Raw genomic sequence first — 19,552 nt, 5'->3', positions numbered from 1 at the left:
TATTTATTTATTTATTTATTCATTTATTTATTTATTTATTTATTTATTTATTTATTTATTTATTTATTTATTTATTTATTTATTTATTTATTTATTTATTTATTTATTTATTTATTTATTTATTTATTTATTTATTATTTCAGTTAGATTGTTTAACTTTCACCAATTTATCAATTCAATAATTATTCTAAATTTTCACTTTTTAACTTCTGTATGTATATTTTACTTCATTTTTCTATTGAATTATCAAATGGTTAATTTCATAATTCATTTATTCACTAATATTTCATGTTTTTATTAATTTATTCTTTTGATTATTTACTCATTTAGTTATTTATTCAATCATTTTTTGTCATGTACTCATCTATAACTTGAACTATACGTTCTGTTATTTGATGTTTGAGTAAACAGTATATTAATAATGTGATCATTATTTATTTTTTGATTTATTTATTCATAACATAATTAATTATCTTTCTATACATTTTTTTACAAATTTATTTGTTCGAATATACAGCAATTCAACTTATATATTTATCAAATTAATTATAATTTATTTTTTTACTCATACTTCTTCTTCTTCTTTTTCTGGTTGGCGTCACCTCACTTGAGATGACGCCGATTTGATGGCACAGCAACTTAGGCTGTATTGCCAGTTAATTTTCGTTTATAGTCCTATGAACTTTCTTTTCACTGGACTTCAAGTGAAAATCTCGCTGTGTGGCTGCGTCGAGTCATCAAAGTACGGATAAAAATCCTCTCTTTATTGTGAAATACTCGAATTTTCTCCGGACTAACACGATACAAGGTGCTCACAAATTACGAGTTTCACCGGAAGTGGTTTTTCCTCATTTATTATATTCTTTTTATTATGTGTATTTACTAATAATTAACTACTTATGTAGTGAAAAATTGATCTTTTAATAATTATTTATGGGTACATTAATGTAGTTGTTTTTAGCTTATCCATATATTTTCTTATTTCACAATTTATATAATTTTCGGCCATCTATTTTTAGTCTTTCATTCATTCATTCATTCATTTACTTGTTTATTAATTTATATATCCATTCATCAATTATCATATTTACAAGCAAGAGACACAATGTACTCACTAAACATCATTCAGTATTTTTTTCCATCTTTCAACGAGAATTATTTCATTAGAACAGGCGAACTACCGAACATTCACATTTCACTGATACATCAGCACAAATAAACATTTGTTTTTTTTTATTTAAAAGATATTTTTTATTCAGGCCTAAAGCTTGCTTCAAATAGAATTGGAACAAAGACAATCGCCTGTATTTTTATTATTGTATTCAAGATCTTTTTTTATACAAATGTAGCGTTTTCTTCATACTTTTAAGAAAAAATACGGATAAAATTATTCGTCACGGTTTTGAAGGAATTCTCGAATTTTTCCTGTAACACGGCTCAGTAGGCGGCGCACACCTTCTTCGTCCATCGTTTTAGCTATCTTATTCCACCAGGTCGTCATCTGATTGATGTCTTTGACAACGTTTCCCGTTTGTAACGAAAACTTTCGTTTTTTTGCCGCAGCTGCAAATGCCCGGCCAAATCATAAATTTTCTTGCAAATTTGTCGGCAAAAACAAATTTAAATTTGGCTGAAACATCCCCCAGAACCGTTGCCAAGTAAAATTTTTGACCTGGGATTTGACGGAAGTCAGCCTTGACACAGGTTTCATCGTCCATCAGAAGACACCCGTTGAACTTGGTCGGCACCTGGTCATATAGTTTCCGAGCACGAATTTTGACCACACTATTCTGTTTCATTGTCCGATTTGGCTGTTTGCTAGCTCGATACGACTTGATTCCTTCCCGGAGTCGAGTTCTCCTCACGGTACTATGGGCAGCACCGAATTTTCTGGCCAAATCACGGTCCGACAGATTAGGATTCCTCTTAATCGTCTTCAAAATCTTACCACGCAATTTCCGGTCGTCAGTTCGACTCCGACGATCGGCTTGAGGCTTCCGAATCGTCGTCAATGTTTCCTTACACCGTTTGATGACGCGCCATACGGTATTTCTGGGCAAATTCAGCTGTTTAGCTAGCCTAAATGCAGACCACAATGGATTTTCCAAATAACTGTGCACAATTTTTTTTCCTTCTTTCGGCTTCCATGTTGATTGTTTACAAAGTACAGTCGATTTTCGGAATGTCAAAAATCATACGTGAAGCTGACAAAATTCCCGACACGTGGGCGCCAAGAGCTTCCAAATCCGTCCACCAGGAGCGCCACAATATGAGCAAAAGTTTGTTCCAATTCTAAATGAAGCAAGCTTTATTTGCGTACAAGCTTTAGGTGGGCGATTGAGCCGATTTTTAAATAATTTTTTTTTGAGTTGGATTTGTCACCCTTTTTCTAGGGGGAGAGGAGCTTCCATTTCCCTCCTGCGAAGATTGAGGGGCACTTCGTTCGTATTTCGTCTCGTCATCCATTGCCGCATCGATGGTATTGTTGTCGATTTCCGTCTTCTTTTCGTGGCTAGTTGCTGTAGAGACACCTTGTTGTATATTGGTTGCAATTGCTGGTTGGTTGGAGGGTAAGTTGTTAACTGCAGCTGGTGTACTTTGTTCTATAGAGGATACTGATCGTTGAAGGGGATGCTCCATTGTTGTGGGCGGCTGTCACAGGTGCAATGGGGTTGCTTGGGGTTTGTGTGAAGGAAGCACCGTTGTCCTTTGGTGTTGTTGTCTCCTTGTCCAGTTTATCACATGGCTTACCGTAGTGAACAGCTTTTTGGCAATAGTGACATGTGGCCATCTGATTGTCATAGTATCAAGTGATTTGCACGGAATTCTTGTATCTTGACCGAAAATCACATAAGAAGGTATAGGCCTCTTCAAAAAAAATTCTTCCACTTTTCTTTTTCGATAGAGAGAATTTCTCCGTATTGGGACATAGTTTTGCGAATATAAGAATCGGTGACGCTTGAGTGAAGATCATGCACACGCACTTCTATAGCACTATCATCCATATATACTGGAATGTTGTACTTAATGTTCTCGTGCTCCACATAGTGCACATTGTTATTGTCTTTTGCGAATTGAATTGCATCCAACTCTTTATAAAACTGCACGTAAACAACATTATTCGTCTTATTGCATTGACGTAAATGCACACGTTTAATGTCAAGATGCATTTGCTCCTTAAGCAAACCTTCAAGTTCTCGTATCGAAGGTCGAATTTTGCATTGCCTGAAGTCAACAACAATTGTATTCTTTCGTGCCGGCAGTAGCTTTTGTTCGTTTGGTTCACTCATTTCGAGGTCGTTCTATTGTTCACTACACAATACTGTACTTGATTTTTTCTGTCCCGAACGTAAGTGGATTTGTTTTATCGACTGACTTGGATGAGATGTAAAACCGAACTGAAATAAACATTTGTTGATAGCAGTACCCTAATCCTGTGATGAAATGATATTTTTACTGAAAAAACAGCTAGCGAGCTTTGAACAGCTGAGATCGGTAATCTAATTTAAGTGTGTAGTCCTTATGATGTTTCCTAATATTATGCACAAAATTCGGATGTGATCTTTACAGAACTTAGCCATCCTCATTAAGAATCTAATGCTAGGGAAAACTTTTGCAACGACGCAACTAATTTGTTCCTCTGATATAAATTGTTCTTTAAGAAGAACGCCGATGTTGTCGAAACAAGTCAGCTTCATAGTAATCTGCGTATTCTGAGTTACTGACGTTGTAATAAATCTTGATGTTATTTCATTAAACGATAGATGAAGACTCCAAGACCCTAGAGAAAAGTTGATATCGTCAAAATACAGTAGAAATATGTAAGGGACGTAGATAGCTTCCCTGCGGAATGATTCCTGAGGTATGGTTGAATCTCATGAAAGATGCTTGATCCGAATGCAAGACAGTCCAATTCGTGGTTAATTATATTAAAGGTGAAAGAAAGATCCGTGTAAATAGCTTCTGTCTGCCAACTATTTGACGTAACATCAGTCACGTAGGGCATGTTGAGTATCGTCTTACAGTGGTTGGAAATCGGTGTCAGTATAACTTTTTCGAACAATTTCAATTTTAGATGTTTCCATTATTCGTACTTATTAGATATATATATATATATATATATATATATATATATATATATATATATATATATATATATATATATATATATATATATATATATATATTTATATATATATATACATATATAACCATAATTTTTTAATCTTGAAAATAATTTTTGTCAAAATAAAACTAAAAAGAGTAAGCATAAACTTTTCCGTGAGTTTCCCACAAGAGTCCTTTGAGAATAATCTTTTTGTTTTTGGAATGACAATGTTGTTTTGGCCTGAAAGTCGTCATTGCTGGTCACAAACACGTTTACCTTCGCTTGGGACAAGAAAGAGAAAATTATGATTTATTGCGGTTAACGAGGGTAGCTTTAATGTTTTCTAAACGATAGAAAATTGAGTTCAGAAGTGTCGAATTTAGACTTCAGGTATAGCGAGTGTTACTTGTTACTTATTTCGTTGAAGACTTCTAATTGCGTTACTCAAATGATAATTGTTTATCTAATCAACAAAATGGAATTAGCGAATAAGATCAACTTTTATTCTTGATTATATTTATTCACATGTAGCAGCATCTTAAAATATATTAACTATGAATGATAAACCAAGTAACCGTTTTGTATTACCACGCTGTCGTCAAGTCATCGCTGCATGAAATACGTGGTAATATGTTACGAAGATAATTGTTTTTATCATTCAGTAATAGCCGTTCAACCGAGAAGGTTGTGTATAGAAGCGTACAGTTTAATAACGCTGGTTGGTTTACACGCGTTAAATACGACAACGGTTGAACTACAGGTAGAAACCTGTTGGCAGCAGCCGTTAAAACGTATAGTCGTGCTGCATAAGAGAGCCCTAGTGCTGGGCCAAGCTGGTGAAGGAAACAACAAAGGGCGTTTCCCAAACTCTACCCAGGCCACAAGTGCTGAGCAGGAGAGTGCAAAGGCACATCGAAGAGGAAGAGTGCAAAGGCACATAGAAGCAGGAGAGTGCAAAGGCACACCGGTGCGAAGGCACTTCGGTGCAGAAGCATATCGGTGCGGAGCACTAGGAAGAAGGAGACAAGACAACTCGGTCTTTCCACTGCCATACAACACGCAGGTATACACCGGTGACCTGCGCTGGTTGCAGCTGGCGAAGACAAAAGTATATCGGAAATCGAGTGGTGCTGGATGTCAGGTAGCAGTAGCATCACATCCAACAATCAGCATCCAACAAGAACATCTAGAGCAACGAGGATCTACACGGCAGTGCAACGGAGATAGACAACAATTTCAAGGTAGAAGTTTTTTCTTTTCCTTTTGATTGAGTACTGTGTAGTGTTGGTTTCAAATTTTATTTTAAAGTTTAGTTAAAAATTTTAATGTAATGGATGAATCCATGGACGTAAATCCTAGCTTGAATCCGATACCCCCACGAACGAAAAAATATCAGGAGAGCTCTTCTGGGCCTTGGATAGTCTTTTTTAGACGTATATCAAAGCCATTAAACATTTTTCAAATTAATAAAGGTTTGACATCACGATACTCTTCAATCAAAGAGATCATAAAAGTAAATAACGATAAAATTCGTGTTGTGGTAAATAATTTGAAACACGCGAATGATATTGTCTCTTCGGAACATTTCAATAAAGAGTATAAAGTTTACATACCCTCCAAAGATGTCGAAATTGACGGTGTTGTTACCGAAGCGAGTCTTTCGGTAGATGATTTACTCAAGCATGGTGTTGGTCGTTTCAAGAACTCTATGCTTGAGGGTGTGAAAATACTGGAGTGCAAACAACTGTACTCAGTAGTTCATGAAGAGGAAAAAAAAGTTTATCGCCCATCAGACTCGTTTCGAGTGACATTTGCCGGGTCTGCGTTGCCGTCCCATGTCTATGTCGATAAAATTCGCCTCCCTGTTCGGCTTTTTGTTCCAAATGTAATGAATTGTACGAACTGCAAAAAATTCGGCCACACAGCTACTTACTGTAGTAATAAACCAAAATGTATTAAGTGTGAAGGGCCTCATAAAGATAATGATTGCAACAAGGAAATTGAAAAATGTATTTATTGTGGGAATAGTCCTCATGATGATATTTCAGTATGCACTGAATTTAAAGTGCACAAAGACAAAATTAAGCTTTCTTTAAAAGCACGGTCTAAGCGCACATATGCAGAAATGCTTAAAACGGTCATTGATGTCCCCCCTTTGGAAACCGAAAACGGGTTTTCAAATCTAGAGGAACCAGAGGACTCTGACTCTGACGAAAATAGTGAAGGTAATTCGTTTATCACTACCCAAGGGTCAGTTAAGAGAAAGAAGTCTTCCTCCAAATTACCAAAAAAGACACCTAAAATTTCATCTTCAAAAAAAGATCCCCGTGTTAAACAAAAAAAGTCAAAACCAAAGACTGTGCCTCCTGGTTTGTCAAATTCACAAACCAATCCAGGATCTAGTACAGAAAAAGATAATAATCCAGTGGGCTCCATTTCACAGCCACCAACAGGATTACTGAAGTTTTCGGAAATTGTTGAATGGATTTTCTCAGCATTCAATATATCTGAACCCTTAAAGACCCTCATAATGGCATTCCTTCCAATAGCTAGAACCTTTTTGAAGCAGTTATCAGCTCAATGGCCAATTGTCTCAGGTTTTGTATCTTTTGATGGATAATTTATCACCCGTCGCAAATGATACAATCACTGTCCTGCAGTGGAATTGTCGAAGCATCATGCCAAAACTTGATTCATTTAAAATATTATTGCATAGTCAAAAATGTGATGTATTTGCTTTATGCGAAACATGGCTTACTTCAAACATAGCTTTAAATTTTAATGATTTTAACATTATACGTCTCGATAGAGACTCTCCGTATGGTGGAGTGCTTTTGGGAATTAAGAAATGCTATTCCTTTTATAGATTAAACATCCCTTCAACTTCTAGTATAGAAGTTGTTGCTTGCCAAATAAACATTAAAGGAAAAGACATTTGTATAGCTTCGGTTTATATTCCTCCAAGAGCACAAGTTGGACAGCGACAGCCTAATGAAATGGTTGAAGCCCTTCCTGCTCCACGATTGATTCTGGGGGATTTAAATTCGCACGGTATTATGTGGGGTTCCGTTTACAATGATAGCAGATCATCTTTAATACAAAACATTTGTGACAACTTTAGCATGACGGTATTAAATATGGGTAGCATGACACGGATCCCAAGACCTCCGGCACGCCCAAGTGCATTAGATCTATCTCTTTGCTCAACATCAATTCGACTAGATTGCACCTGGAAAATACTGCCTGATTTACACGGTAGCGATCATTTACCAATCATCATCTCAATTAGCAGTAGCAATTGCATTGCTACTTCCGCTAGTATTCCATATGATTTGACAAAAAACATCGACTGGATTAAATACCAAAGTAGTATCTCTAGTATTTTGAATTCAATGGAAGAGCTCCCTCCACTTGAAGAATATGACTTCCTCATTTGTTCGATTCTGGAGGCAGCAGAACAATCCCAAACTAAACGCTTTCCTGGGCCAACGACTAACAGAAGGCCTCCCAACCCCTGGTGGGACAATGAGTGCTCAGAGGCTAAACTCGCAAAACAAAATGCTTGCAAGACGTTTCTAAAACGGGGAGGAGGAACTCCTCAGAATTTTGAAAAACTTATGGTTTTAGAAACCAAGTACAAGAGCATACTTCGAGCCAAAAAATGTAGCTATTGGAGACATTTTGTCGAAGGTTTGTCAAGAGATACCTCAATGAGCACTCTTTGGAACACGGCCAGACGAATGAGGAATCGTACCGTGGGCAATGAGAGTGATGAATACTCGAACCGATGGATATTTGACTTTGCTAGGAAAGTTTGCCCAGATTCTGTTCCTACGCAGAGCATTATACGGGAATCTCCTCCAAATAATGGTTTTATTAATAACCCATTTTCAATGATGGAATTTTCTATAGCACTCTTGTCTTGTAACAATAACGCTCCAGGGTTGGACAGAATTAAATTCAACTTGGTGAAGAATCTGCCCAACCTCGCAAAAAGACGTTTGTTGGAATTGTTCAACAAGTTTCTTGAGCAAAATATTGTTCCACCTGACTGGAGACAAGTGAAAGTTATCGCCATTCAAAAACCGGGGAAACCAGCTTCCAATCACAACTCATATAGACCCATTGCGATGTTGTCCTGCATCAGAAAATTGTTCGAAAAAATTATTCTACGACGTCTCGACACTTGGGTCGAGACGAACGGTTTGTTGTCAGATACTCAGTTTGGCTTCCGTAGAAATAAAGGGACGAATGATTGCCTTGCATTACTTTCGTCTGACATCCAAATTGCCTTCGCTCAAAAGCAACAAATGGCATCTGTATTTTTAGACATTAAAGGAGCATTTGATTCAGTTTCCATTGATGTTCTTTCAGACAAGCTTCACCAAAATGGACTCCCAGCGGTTATAAATAATTATTTGCACAACCTTTTGTCAGAGAAACACATGCATTTTTCACATGGCGATTTGGCAACACTCAGAAATAGTTACATGGGTCTCCCGCAAGGCTCATGCCTCAGTCCGCTCCTCTATAATTTTTACGTAAATGACATTGACAGCTGTCTAGTAACCCCATGTACACTAAGACAATTGGCAGATGATGGCGTGGTTTCAGTTACTGGACCCAAAGCTATTGATCTGCATAAACCATTGCAAGATACCTTAGATAACTTGTCCGATTGGGCTGTTCATCTTGGTATCGAATTCTCTGCGGAGAAAACAGAGTTAGTCGTCTTTTCAAGAAAGCATGATCCCGCGCAGCTTCAGCTCCATATGATGGGAAGAATGATCCAACAGGTTTTAACTTTTAAATACCTCGGGGTGTGGTTCGATTCCAAATGCACGTGGGGAGGACACATTAGGTTTCTGATAACAAAATGCCAACAAAGAGTAAATTTTCTTCGAACAATAACAGGATCTTGGTGGGGTGCTCATCCGGAAGATCTAATAAAATTGTATCAGACAACGATACTTTCAGTGATGGAATATGGATGCGTTTGCTTTCGTTCCGCTGCAAACTCTCATATTATCAAACTGGAGCGAATTCAGTATCGTTGTTTGCGAATTGCTTTAGGGTGCATGCATTCGACACATACAATGAGTCTTGAAGTTCTGGCGGGAGTTCTTCCATTAAAAGATCGATTTTGGGAGCTTTCATCACGCCTGCTAATAAGATGTGAGGTGCTGAATCCCATGGTAATTAATAATTTCGAACGACTAGTCGAGCTTCGATCTCAAACAAAATTCATGACAGTATATTTTAACCATATGTCACAGGAAATCAACCCTTCAAGATATATTCCTATCCGTGTCAGCCTCCTAAATGTCCCTGACTCAACTTTATTTTTCGATACATCCATGCAGCGCGAAGTGCGTGGAATCCCGGATCATCTACGTTCGACGGAAATCCCAAAAATATTTTCAAGTAAGTTCAGGCATATTGACTCTGAGAAAATGTTTTACACGGACGGATCGCGAATTGAAGAAGCGACAGGGTTTGGTATGTTCAACAATAATGTTTCGGCCTCATTTAGGCTTCAAGAACCTGCATCTGTTTATATAGCAGAGCTAGCAGCAGTTCAATATAGTTTGAGTGTAATCGTCACATTAATTCCAAACCATTATTTCCTCTTCACAGATAGTCTGAGTGCAATTGAAGCCATTCGCTCAAACATGACTGGCAAGACTGAACCGTTTTTCCTGGGCAAAATAAAACAGTGCCTGAACGACATATTGAACAATAATTATCTAATCACTATAGTCTGGGTCCCGGCTCATTGCTCCATTCCTGGCAATGAAAGAGCCGATATTTTAGCCAAACGTGGTGCTATTGAGGGTGAAATTTATGAGAGACCAATTGCTTTCAACGAATTCTATAGCTCGTCTCGCCAAAGAACACTTGCCAGCTGGCAAGCTTCTTGGGATAAAGATGATCTGGGTCGGTGGATGCACTCAATTATTCCGAAAATATCGACAAAGGCATGGTTCAGGGGACTGGATGTGAGTAGAGATTTCATTCGTGTGATGTCTAGACTCATGTCCAATCACTACACGTTAGATGCACATCTCCTTCGAATTGGGCTCTCCGAGACTAATCATTGTGCTTGTGGCGAAGGTTATCGAGATATTGATCATGTCGTTTGGACATGCGTGGAGTATCGTGATGTCAGATCTCAACTAATAAATTCTTTGCGTACCCAAGGTAGACTATCCAATATCCCAGTTCGAGACATTCTTGCTTGTCGTGACCTTTCATACATGAAACTTATTTATCATTTCATAAAGAAAACTGGAGTTTCAATTTAATAAAGGCCCCTTTCAAGACTTAGTTCTGATCCCAGCTGCGTCCATGAGTTCAACCAATAGCTAAATTAGAATAAAAATAATGTAATGATACAAACAAACTCGAAACAGTTTATGAAATTATTAACAAAATGTCTGAAAATAACAGCTTATTTTATAATTTATAGAAGTTAATCGTTTGGTTCAAATATTATTTCCGAGTAGATTTCATAATTAATGACGAGTTACCTAAGATGATATTTAAGTAATAAGAGAATATGTTTTAATAAATGCAAAACGTTGTGACTATGTTAGAATTAAATTAGGATAAGAATATTATGTAAAAGTGATGCTACGGCGAAGAAAAACTTATGTAAACTGCCTTAAGAAATAAACGTATTTATGAAAAAAAAAAAATAATTGTTTTTATGATTTGGAAAATGGACAATCACCACATCAAACCCAAGAGGACTTACCACTCGGAAACAGCCATTCAAAATCATTCGCATGTAAAAATGTACGAGATACCCATTTCAAATGAAACATTACGGTTTTTCGCTACTTTAAACCACTGCCGCAACGTCCATCGACAAATAAAAGCATCGTTGACCGTTGACCGAAAGCTGAAAGAGAGAGTGTATGGATGAATGAAACGGAAGCTGTACAATTTACTGTAATATCACCGTACTGTATCTGATCTACATTTTTGATCTAATAATTGATGTTGTCTGACGGTTATATAGTCAAAAATCGTTATTTATGTGCGATGATCTGAATGTGTAGTTTTTAGTAGTATATTAAAACATAAACCACAATTGTGCATTTGACTCTACTGAATGTGGTAGACTAGAACCCTTCACCCGAACCGTAGCATCGTTCTAAACCACACCCTGCATGAACTCTATAAAGGATTGCTGTGAGCCGAAAGCCCCACGTTTTTGCTCGATGTGTCACTGACCGGTCCGTTTGTCCGGAACCGCAAATTAATACCGCGGTTTCTAACAGCAATTTTCACTTTCTCCCTCCCCAGGTCCCATCGGTGCCAGCATCGTAGCCATGTGTCCGCGGAATGTGGGCCTACACAGCAACCCGGCACTGGCCATGTGCAAGCCCACATTCGAAGTTCGGCCACCGACAATATGCTACAACAGTAACATCAACAGTGGCAGTCGTGCTCCGGCAACCGTCGGCACTGGCCAGCAGGTTCTCATCCCTCGGGATGCCACCGGTAAGCTGATCAACAACAATAACAGTAACACCGCAAACAATAACCATACCATCAGCCCGAATGGAAATGCCACGACGGGAAATGCTAATAACACCAAATGAAATGGATGTGTGTATGTTTTTTTTCTTTGTTTCTATCAAAAATAAAGATCTGCTTTGTATCTCGGTAGGATAGCTAGCTTCCTATGAGTTTTTGGTGAATTATGTCATAAGACTTTTCTAGCTGTTAACTAGTTAAAACAAGAAAGAAACGATTGTATATACATATAAATGTCGGCTGCTCTTCTAGAGCCTAACTATGCTTTATCAATTCAACTGAATTTGCAAACAATATTCTTATGATCGCTCAATTAGATGGTACATTGTTATTGGATTGGTTCAACATAATAAACTTCTGCCGTGAAAGTTGTGAAATTTAATTTCATCTGTACAAATTACGATAAGTGCTATTTTTCAGTTAAAGGAGAGCATAAATCACAGTTACGGGTTTAGATAATTCCTATACTGAAATGGAGCAACGTTATGGGAAGTACGGCAATCGGCAAGTTATCGATCACTTTGCGATAATTATCTTTTGTGCTAAGACATAAACAATCTTTGTAAATTTCACTATTGACATGTAATTGGACATCATTTTACGTTTGTAAGTTAATAAATTATTCAGAAAACTTTCAACCAAACAAGAAGCATTTAATGTGATACAAGTAGTTTTACCAAGTAAAAGATGATATTTAAATACAAAACAACGGAATAAAATTGTAATTGTTAAGATAGAGTAACTAAGATTCATCTAAATTTTAATGTGTTTAGAACTAAGAATGTAAATCTTTCACAATTCATTGGAAAATTTTTGCCATCCATCATTACGACTATCGTTTAAAAACTATTGCAAATATAGATAAATACTACAACTTGCTGCAGAAAACATTAGCTTTTTTGTTTTATGATTTACACTCCAAGTAAAATAAAATGAAATGTGCTAATTGAAATATATCGATCGTGTGATTCATAAAAGGAAAAGAAAAACCTTCGTAACATTTTCGAATTAATGAAATCACCGAAACACCCATTGCCTTCACCGAAGGGGACAGAATAAATTTCTAAAAATTTATCTTCAGCAGTAATTTCGGAAAAGTATCATTACAGAACTGTCTAACCCATGTACATTTTTTCAACGGAAAACAGAATATTTTGCAGAAACATCAAGAAAATCATCATCATCATCAGTGATTCTCAAACTGGTCCCTACAGCCCACTTCAAAATTTTGGCCCAGAATCCTAGTCCAGAGTTATGTTTCTGAATTTAACTTCAGGTTCAAAATCCAAATCAAGATCAAGTTCCAGGTTCACGATGCTGGTGCATTTCCAGTATCTCTGTCAAATTTTTGGAGTAAAAATCTTGTTTGGAATCCTAAATCCTGCTCTAGATTTAGAAACAAAACCTTCATTGAGATTTCAAGCCAAGAAATCAAGTTCAGGTCTAGAATCCAAATCGATGCTCAGTATCCAAGTGTAGATTTCTGCCTCAAGTTCAGAGTCTCTGTCAGTATTCTGGTAATCTCTTTCAAGAATCCAGGTTCAGTATTCTAATCCAGTGTTCATGTCACCCTGTTGTTCCGGAAGCGGAAGTCGGATTCAAATGGTATTCAGGAACTTTGTGTGGGACCATAAAACCTTTCATTTAAATCTAAGTTTGTGAAAATCGGTTCAGCCATCTCCGAGAAAAGTGAGAGACAATATTTGTCACACACACACAGACATTTAATCAGGTCGTCAAGCTGAGTCGAATGGTATATGAAATTCGGTTTAAAAGTCGGTTTTTGCTGTGCTTGTATATGTGAAAGGCAAAAACATGAATTTTCTTTTCTCGGAGATAACTGAACCGATTTTCACAAACTTAGATCCAAATGGAAGGTCTTATTGTCCCATAGCCTGCTATTGAATTTCTTCCAATTCGGCTTCCAGTTCCGGAGATACTGGATAATATGCACAAAAAAAATGGAAAAAATATACACCGCCATAAAAATGACGATACAAAACCAGTACGCACCGGTACGAGCAAGCACGGAAGAAGAAAACACAACTCAAACTTTTGTTCAATTTCGTATTCATCCGAATACAACAAATTGCAGGGTGAAGAGTACTAAAAATTGTATAGCGTCTCATTAAGCGGCGATGCCAAAAACGTGATAAAATTCCAACTTCCAACAAGTCTTTTTCTCGCGCAATTTTCTCTGAGATAGCTGAACCGATTTTATAAAACTTAGGTCAATTTAATAATTACTATTGAGCCAGTTATCAAGTTAGAAGATCAAACGACTGTGATTTCTTGTTGCAGAGATATGACGATATAAGTAAAGTAACCGAAAAAACGCGTTGTTTTTTTTTACCGCTCAATTTTCTCAGAGATGGCTGAACCGATTTCAACAAACTTAAACGCTGAAGCATGCTTTTGTGAACTAGTCGAATCAATATTAATAAATAGATGTTAAAAATGAACCCAAATTAGTATCAGAAATTTCCTTAAAAAAGGCAAAAAATATTTTAACGAGACTGCCTCGATGAAAGAAAAAAGCATTATCACACCACTCGGTGAATTAAGCATAGGTTTTTTCTTATAGTTCCGGTCTTTTGGCGATCTGTAAAGACTGTCCCAGAAAGTATGGACGCAACCAAAACCGCTGCCATTTTGCAATGGTTCAGAATCTGTCAATTTTCATGGCTGCGTTCTGTTGTTTACACTCTTCTCTAACCATTTGTGCAGTTGTTCATTCGTTTTCATTAGTTTGTTTCGAAATGCGTGGACTTTCAGCAGAACAACGGCGAAAAATTGTGTACAAATAGTGCACAGAACGCGGACTGTCACTGAGAAAGATAGTAAAAATGGAAGGAGTAGGTAAAAAAGCCGTGCAAAATGCAATCAGGAAGTTCGGTGAGGATAACACCTTTGAGGATAAACCGAAAACGGGTCGAAAAAAAGGTCCTGCTAACCCTTAGTTGAATAAACGTATACTGAAGGCGTTCGAGAAAAGAAGTTCGAGATGTAGTCAAAAAAGTGGGCACCTCGAAATAAAATGTTCTTCGTGCTAAAGTCTTCGAACCTATAAGAAGCAGAAACAACCAAAACGTTGTCCGAAACAAGAAGCATCGATCAGGCCGAGGGTTCGAAAGCTGTACAATACGATTTTTGCTGGAAATTTGAACTGCATAATCATAGACGACGAAACCTACGTTGAACTCGATTACAATCGGGATCACAGTATTATACGGTGCGAGAAGGGCAAGTGTTAAATCAGTCCGAAACATCAATTTAAGTCGAAAAATTTGGTAAGAAAGCTATGGTCTGGCAAGCAATTTGTAGCTGCGGTAATATTTCGAAACCCTTCATCACCACTGCTTCAATGAACAGCGAAATAAACATCAAGGAATGTTTACAAAAACGACTTCTACCCATGATTCGAAGCCATAAGGATCCTGTTGTCTTCTGGCTAGATCTTGCTTCTTGCCACTACTCGAAATCAACGGTAGAATGGTATACTACCAAAAATGACACATTTGTCCCAAAAGACATGAATCCACCAAATTGCCCACAACATCGACAAATTGAGGAAATTTGGTCATTGACGAAGGCACATCTTAGGAAGAATGTCTCGGCAACCGAAACCATTCAACAGTTCGAAATAGATTGGAAAAAAGTGTCAAAACTTGTCGCCAAGAAGTATGTACGGAATTTAATGAGGAACGTTCGCAAGAAGGTGCGCCATCTAGTCTACAATGGCTAAGTAGCAAATGTTGAGAATAATATTCTGTTGTTGTAGTCTAATATTATCAGTATATCGAATAAAATTTGAATATCTAACACTTGTGAATTATTTACAGCGAAATCAAAGTGCGTCCATACTTTCTGGGACAGTATTTATGTATGATACTGTGGAATTCTAAAATAACTGTTCATTGAATAGAAACAGGAAAGTTTGTTCGGACGTAATCTTGCAAAATTTACAAATCCTGTTGACCCTGTAGTTACAGAACCGGAAAAACTGTAAGACTTATCCTTTAAATCTATAAGTTTGAGAAAAAAGGATTTGGCCATCTTGAAAAAAAGTGAGAGAAATACTTTTTACAATTTTTGCCAAATATTTCCAATAATTCTGAAACTCCGAGGACCGGAATAGTCGAAGTTAGTTCGTATGGCAATCAACGAATATGACCCACAAATTGAAACAGTTTTGAGCCTTATTAAAAAGATTTTTTCCCTCCTTTGCTACGTCGATTTAGGTGGTGGTATAAAATTTGGAATCGTTTAACCCAATAGTTCCGGAACCGGATGTCGAATCAAGAAACCTTCTCATTGATTCTAAGTTCGTGAAAATCTATCAAACTATCTCCGACAAAATGGAAATAGAATACTATCGCTGAGAAAATTGACGAATTAGAACACTATTTTCGGTGCTTCTGGAATCGGAAATAGAGAACCTGGAAAGCCGGAATTAATTTGATGGGCCGTCTACTAACAATGAATAACGATAGAAATAGTTTCGAGCTCAGTTTAGATTTTTTTTTATGTTTTTTTGCTTTACCGCTTTAAGTGACGATATGAAACTAATTCCGGCACCGAAAGTTGTATCCGGATGCAATTCTAAAATTTCGTGTGGAACCATAAGACCAAAGTTTGCGAAAATCGGTCGCACTTTATGTAAGGATAGTAAACAAGTAAACAACATGAACAAAACATGCTGTGTGCTTCGTTCGCAAAGACGGTGGTGTTTTCTTCTTCCATACCAACGTACCGGTTTTATATCGTCATATTAAATAACGGTTTGAAAATTTTGAATCTATCGCCTTGTAATTGATGAACCGGAAGTTAGATCCAGATGAAATTTTACATTATCATTGGAGACCACGTGTGTTTTAATTTAAATCACGATTTGTGAAAATCGGTAAGCATCACTGAAAAATCGAAGTGAGATCTACTATTGGAGTTTTCCTTCATTATTTTCGATGCTACCGGAACAGAAAACGGAAGACCGATTTAATTTATTTACCTACAAACTTGAAGAATTAATCAGTCAGTTTTATGAGATTTCTACCTGTTTTTGATCATCAGTAGAAAAATATTCATGGTCGTCAAATGGTGAGATAACTAAGTCCTCACAAGTTCCTATCTCATGCCACCCCGAGCGTCTATGATGACATTTGGTCAATAGAACGACGTCGACTGTCGACTGAGGGTGCCAAATGGATTGTAGTTTGAAGCCCATCCTAAAGTGCTATATCATAGTATATTGCAACATGCTGTTTGTTGTATTATTTGTTATATATTGAATTGAATTATATTACATTGTATTATATATTGTTGTTGTTGTTGTTATTATTATTACTATTATTGTTATTATTATTATTATTATTATTATTATTATTATTATTATTATTATTATTATTATTATTATTATTATTATTATTATTATTATTATTATTATTATTATTATTATTATAATTATAATTATTATTATTATTATTATTATTATTATTATTATTATTATTATTATTATTATTATTATTATTTTTATTATTAAAAACGAAATATTATATTCCTGCAAAACTGCGACGAAAGAAGAGCATAACTTACACTGCGAAAGCAACTGTTTTAGATTGTATCATAGTATATTATTTCATATATTATGTTATTATATTATATTATGTTATGTTGTATGGTATTATACTGCATTGCATTATATCATATTATATTGTTCTATATTATATTATATTATATTATATGATATTATATTATATTATATTATATTATATTATATTATATTATATTATATTATATTATATTATATTATATTATATTATATTATATTATATTAAATTAACCAAAACCCATTTTGGCCTTCTTAACAGCAATTATATGAAAGCTATCTGATAATCAAATTCGGATCTACTGTAAGTCTACCCGCATACATTGGTAATGCCTTGAACTGATGGTGGCTTCACACATACATACATACATACATACATCAGTTGTGGAAAAAAATTCATGAAATTAAAAATTTACCACTCAACGCGCTTTAGGACCGGAACCGGAAGTCGGACCCAGATTATTCTTTCTATAAACTTTTAAAGAACTATAAGACCATTCATTTCAATCTTAGTTTGTGAAAATCGGGTAAGCCAGTTCTACGAAAATTGAGTGCATATTTTTTCTTTAATTTTCACACATTAACCTGTAACTCCGGAACCGGAAGTCGGATCCAAATGACATTCAATAGCAGGCTATGAGATCATAAGACCGTTCATTTGAATATAAGTTGGTGAGAATCGTTCAAACCATCTACGAGTAAGCGCATATTTTTGTAACATTCATACACACACAGTTTGTCGAGCTGAATCTAACGGTATATACCCTCCGGCCGTCGATTGAAAAGTCGGTTTTCACAGTGATTGCATAGCCTTTCTTTACCTTCTGAACCTAGGCTTTAAACTCTGACGTATAAAAATAATGTTTCAAGTTGCCCACGGGGCTTTTCTCAAGCGAGTGAACCTCAGACATCTGTGAATGTTAATTACTTAGCTACATATTCACATTCAAACATATACCTTATGATCGAAAAAGAACCGGAATTTTATTAAAAAACGTGTTTAATCCACCTAGCAGTGAGATGATACCTATTTTTATCAATCCGCATGTGTTTTTTGCATGAATATTCTTCGGTGTTTAAGTTTTCATGACATTATTTTAATGACCCTCGTTTTAAGCGACAATTTGAGATTTTAATCACTCATTACTCTGTAATGTCGAAACTGCAAATCGGATCGAATTTGAATCTAGAAGTGTGATAATCGATTAAACATGCCATGATATGTAAGTTCCACTCTAGAGTTTACGGTAATTTAAGGTACTTCCAGAGCCGGTATTCAGGAACCAGCATAACCCAAACCGATTCGTATGGCCATATGACGAATAAATTACAACAGTTTTGAGTTCAACTTTGAAGCTTTTCGGGATTGTCATCTTCTATATCGGTTTGAATTTTAAAAATTCATCATCATGTAATTCGAGAACCGGAAGTCATAATTGGATAAAATAATTAATTTTTATATATAAGTTTGTTTTAATTAAAATTTTTGTTTCTGAAATTTGATTAGGCTTTTTTTGAGAAAACGATTGAGCTTTGAGAAACGATTTTATACTGGAACCGGAATTCTAAAAGCGGTATGGCCGAAGTCAGATAAATTCACCTGAGTAGCTGTACACTTTACATTTGTTTCAAAACATTTGAAAATCAGTTAAGACATCTTTGAGAGATCATAGCACGAATTAAATTTTTAGGTGCCTTCTGATCGACAACTGAATACCACTAAAACTGAAAAAAGTTAATTTTTTTATCGACTATCCAAATCTGCTAACCCGATAAACCTGATTAAATTATGTGGAATAGACATTTTTATACAATCCCCGAAACCGGAAGTTGGATCTGACTGAAGAGCAAGATGTTTTATAGAACTTTGAAACTTTTCATTTGAATCTTAGATGATTCTTAGATTTCATTTGCATCTTAGATCGGTTCAGCCATCTTCAAGAAAAATGAGTTACACAATTTTGATTTCGTTTCACATATCATCCTGTAGTTCCGAAACCAGAGGTCGGAACCAAACATAATGCAGGAACTTTGTTTGGGAGCATACGACTTTTCGTATGAATCTGAATTTGTAGAAAAGAAATTTTCCGAGAAAATTAATTGAAGTTATTTGTCACACACGCATTTGCTGATCTCGACGAACTGATTCGAATGGTATATGGATGTTATGTTGTTCCAGCATTTATTGCTGTAAGTAGTTTAAAACAAAATAATTAAAAAAAATTCTGCCATCATCTGGTTTATATATGTCATATTCGAACGATTATGTTGCCAAAAACGAGCCGTGCCAAAAT

The 19,552-nt window shown here is 36.0% G+C and overlaps 1 protein-coding gene across 1 annotated transcript in view; it reads left to right on the top strand.

Annotated features, from left to right (window-relative positions):
* Window positions 1-12,561, top strand: part of LOC131431420 (potassium voltage-gated channel protein Shaw-like) — a 203,010-nt gene extending 190,449 nt beyond the window's left edge. Inside the window, exon 8 of the mRNA XM_058597120.1 lies at window positions 11,420-12,561. Within this exon, the coding sequence (XP_058453103.1) occupies window positions 11,420-11,718 (299 nt within the window). The 3' untranslated portion in view covers window positions 11,719-12,561. The remainder of the gene's footprint in view (window positions 1-11,419) is intronic.
* Window positions 12,562-19,552: the final 6,991 nt, after the last annotated feature.

Source organism: Malaya genurostris, chromosome 2 (genome assembly GCF_030247185.1).
Source record: "Malaya genurostris strain Urasoe2022 chromosome 2, Malgen_1.1, whole genome shotgun sequence".
NCBI classification, from domain to species: domain Eukaryota; kingdom Metazoa; phylum Arthropoda; class Insecta; order Diptera; family Culicidae; genus Malaya; species Malaya genurostris.
The sequence above is the reverse complement of the archived record's forward strand: the minus strand, read 5'-3'. Positions and strand labels throughout refer to the sequence as shown.